Source organism: Aplysia californica, unplaced genomic scaffold (genome assembly GCF_000002075.1).
Source record: "Aplysia californica isolate F4 #8 unplaced genomic scaffold, AplCal3.0 scaffold00415, whole genome shotgun sequence".
Classification (NCBI taxonomy): Eukaryota; Metazoa; Mollusca; class Gastropoda; order Aplysiida; family Aplysiidae; genus Aplysia; species Aplysia californica.
The window spans coordinates 520867-523792 of record NW_004797685.1 but is presented as its reverse complement, the minus strand read 5'-3'; the positions used below and the strand labels follow the sequence as shown (position 1 = coordinate 523792).

The window sequence follows — 2926 nt, the reverse complement described above, 5'->3', positions numbered from 1 at the left end:
TTTTTGATGAAAAAAATTCCATCTATGTTCAAAAAGAGTCGAATTGAAGGACGTCAGGGTCGCCTGGTTTCAGAGGTAAAATTTGTGAGAAAATGGCCCCAAATTTTGGAAACTTCCATAGCCTGAGAGTCCTTGGAAACTGAAAATTTACATTGTTGTACCTTTAATCAATGGTTTTCAGTAAAATCGACCGAAGAATGTGTTTTAAAATGGACATAAAAGGTGTTGAGCTAAAACAAAAAAAAAGAAAAACATTTTTAAAAAATTGCCAATCAGCCCAAAAAAATGTCAATTTCTTGGATTTCATTATTTTGACGAGCGCCTGATTTCAACTTGCCTCATAACTTATGGCATCCTTCATAGGTTTCCCATGCTCGTCTTGTATCACAGGCATATTTTGTTAACTTTTCAAAACCCACGCAATTACTAAATATACTAAATTACTAAAAAATACTATTTTTCATTACTAAAGAAAATAACGGTCTAGCACTCACATAATGAAATCGGCTAGACGCAGAAATAATAATATTTTCAGTAATGAATTTCATTACGTACGCGTTTTAAATACAAAGATTATATTTATATTACACGGATAATAAAATAATCAGGATTAAAAAGTTTCTTTGCAATGTGTGTGTTTCGCAGTGTGGATGTTTGCTATTTGCATGAGAGACTGTCCGTAATGACAAACAGCATTTATATAAAACAGCAGGGTCCCAGTGAGACACGAGGTCTGAGAACAGTGCAATCACGACAGCCCTGTCTAATTCAGAGGCCAGCTCCAACCACTTTTATTGGTATTAGCACCGAGATCGTCTGTCTCACCATAGCTGTGAGGAGCCATGGATCCATGATGCGAACCCCATCCAACAGCCCACACAAACCCACCGCTACTCCCATTACAAGTTTTTGTGTTGTATGAGTAGTACGAGGCCAGCTCTTCGTCTTCGCGGGCAATCCCAGTGCCAAGAGTGATCCGTTTCTTATCCATATGGGGATGAGAGATGACAACCGATAAGCTGTGGACATTTTCAGTGCGAAAATATTCATCACAATGTCCCGTTAATTCAGCCCTTCTTTTACAAAGGGTTCTGAGTCTTTTACAAAAGTCAGCATCGTGGCTCACGCACATGAACATACCTCTATCGGCTGCTAAACTGCTGTCTCCCATGGCATGGCCTTTAAGTGTTACGGGGTCATTTTTACCGTTCTCCTCATCCCAGAATATTACATCAGTTTTGACACATTCACTCTCATCAAATATGATATGTGCGGCCGTCATTATAATAATCTCCCACCACACTTTACACGGATTCGCAGATCGCTTGCATTCTGGACATTTGCAAGGACCATTTTTCTCCTTTTTCTTTTCTCCGCACTCCTCCACTTTCCACACCCACCCACTCCCACCCCGTCGACATGGTATTGTGCCTCTGATATTAAAAAATGGAAATGGTTTTTCTGAACTAGGATATTTTTCCGGCCGATCACGGCTAGTAAAACAAACTCTGAGTAGAACAGTCAACTCGGCACATGTCTTGATAGCCCGGAGTAATTTTATGTATCCATAACCACTAGGCAAGAGGCGTTTCTTGAAGTCGTGGACATGGAAAAACTCGTAGTGTCCACGATTTTTTTTGCAGTCCTTCATCAGTGTATCTGAGTCTGCCTCTTCCCCGAACCAGACCTCAGTCTCAAAGTGACCTGAAGACAGAAAAAAAAGATAATTTTTTAATTATTTTTTTTTGGGGGGTGGTGGTTTGCAATTCATTGCCCTCGTAGACAGAATACATCTTTTTGAAGCCAATATTTCTCTAAAAGTCTTTTAAAAGTGAAACTGGCCTGTCTCTTCCTCATTGTTACTGTTTGCCCTCACTTTGTTTTTCATCTTTCTTTCCATCCCGCCCTCTCTTTTCTCCAATTCTTCCACATAGACCTATTCATAATCTTTCCTCACCTAAAAATTCCACTTCATGTTCTCCTTTCTTCCTATTTTTTCTTTTCCCTTTCCCTGATTCAGTGGGAGGTTGGTTGATTCTCTGGTGTGGTTTGCTCCTTCCTTCCTATAAAAAAATCTATCGTCCTTATCTCTCCTCCTTTTTTAAAATGTATTTTACTCTCTTGAAACACATCTATTCTTCGGCACTTACATGACCTTATTGTGCTGCAAGTGCCGTAAAACTCCTCCTAAAACTAAAAGTTTCCCTGATCCCACGCTTGCTGAAAAAGAAGATATAACACTAAACAAAGGAATCAATGACCCCAGCATAGGTACTTCTGATTATGATACTTCGTCCGGACTAGATTTCTCCAGAGGAGAGACATTTCCTTTTCTGCTTACCACAGAAAGAGCCCAGGGGGTAGCTGACTATAAGATCTTCAACTCTCAGTGCAGTCGCTTTTATGTCTAGTAGCTACAACAAAATGTGCAGCATTTTAGATTTTCAAATTAGCTGTTAATCTTAGAGTAAACACACAGGAGAATTTTTTAAATAAAGATGAATAAATAAATGAATAAATAAATAAATAAGTAGTAGTTTATTTCACTTTTATAACGTTTGTTGATAAATTACACATCAAGTGTTACAATACATTTTAGCCTCCAACTAGTGATGATAATAACTCGTTAGTAGTTAATTGTTCTGATCATAATAGTCCTACATTCCTCTGCTCTTTCGAGTCACAATGTAGGTACTCTCTGTTACGTTACCTAGATCTCTCAGAGTAGTTGATTTTTAATGTAGAAACTTCGTGGCTATTATCGTGCGGGTCACCTTGCACAGACCAATCACGATCTGCTCTGTTTATATCCCACTAATTTTCCCCCTCAAAATAACTCAACTAAATGATTTAAAGTTCTAGCTCCCAAATCCCTTTAGTTTGCTTTGAATGCCCACAACCCCTTGTGGGGAGATAAATGGGGGGG

General features: G+C 38.8%; 1 protein-coding gene across 1 annotated transcript in view; it reads right to left on the bottom strand.

Annotated features, from left to right (window-relative positions):
* The window catches only part of LOC101857892, a gene marked incomplete at its 5' end in the record, with an annotated part of 14625 nt that continues 11699 nt past the window's right edge, over nucleotides 1–2926 (bottom strand). The window contains 1 exon segment of the mRNA XM_005104327.3: nucleotides 1–1704. Within this exon segment, the coding sequence (XP_005104384.1) occupies nucleotides 764–1704 (941 nt within the window). The 3' untranslated portion in view covers nucleotides 1–763.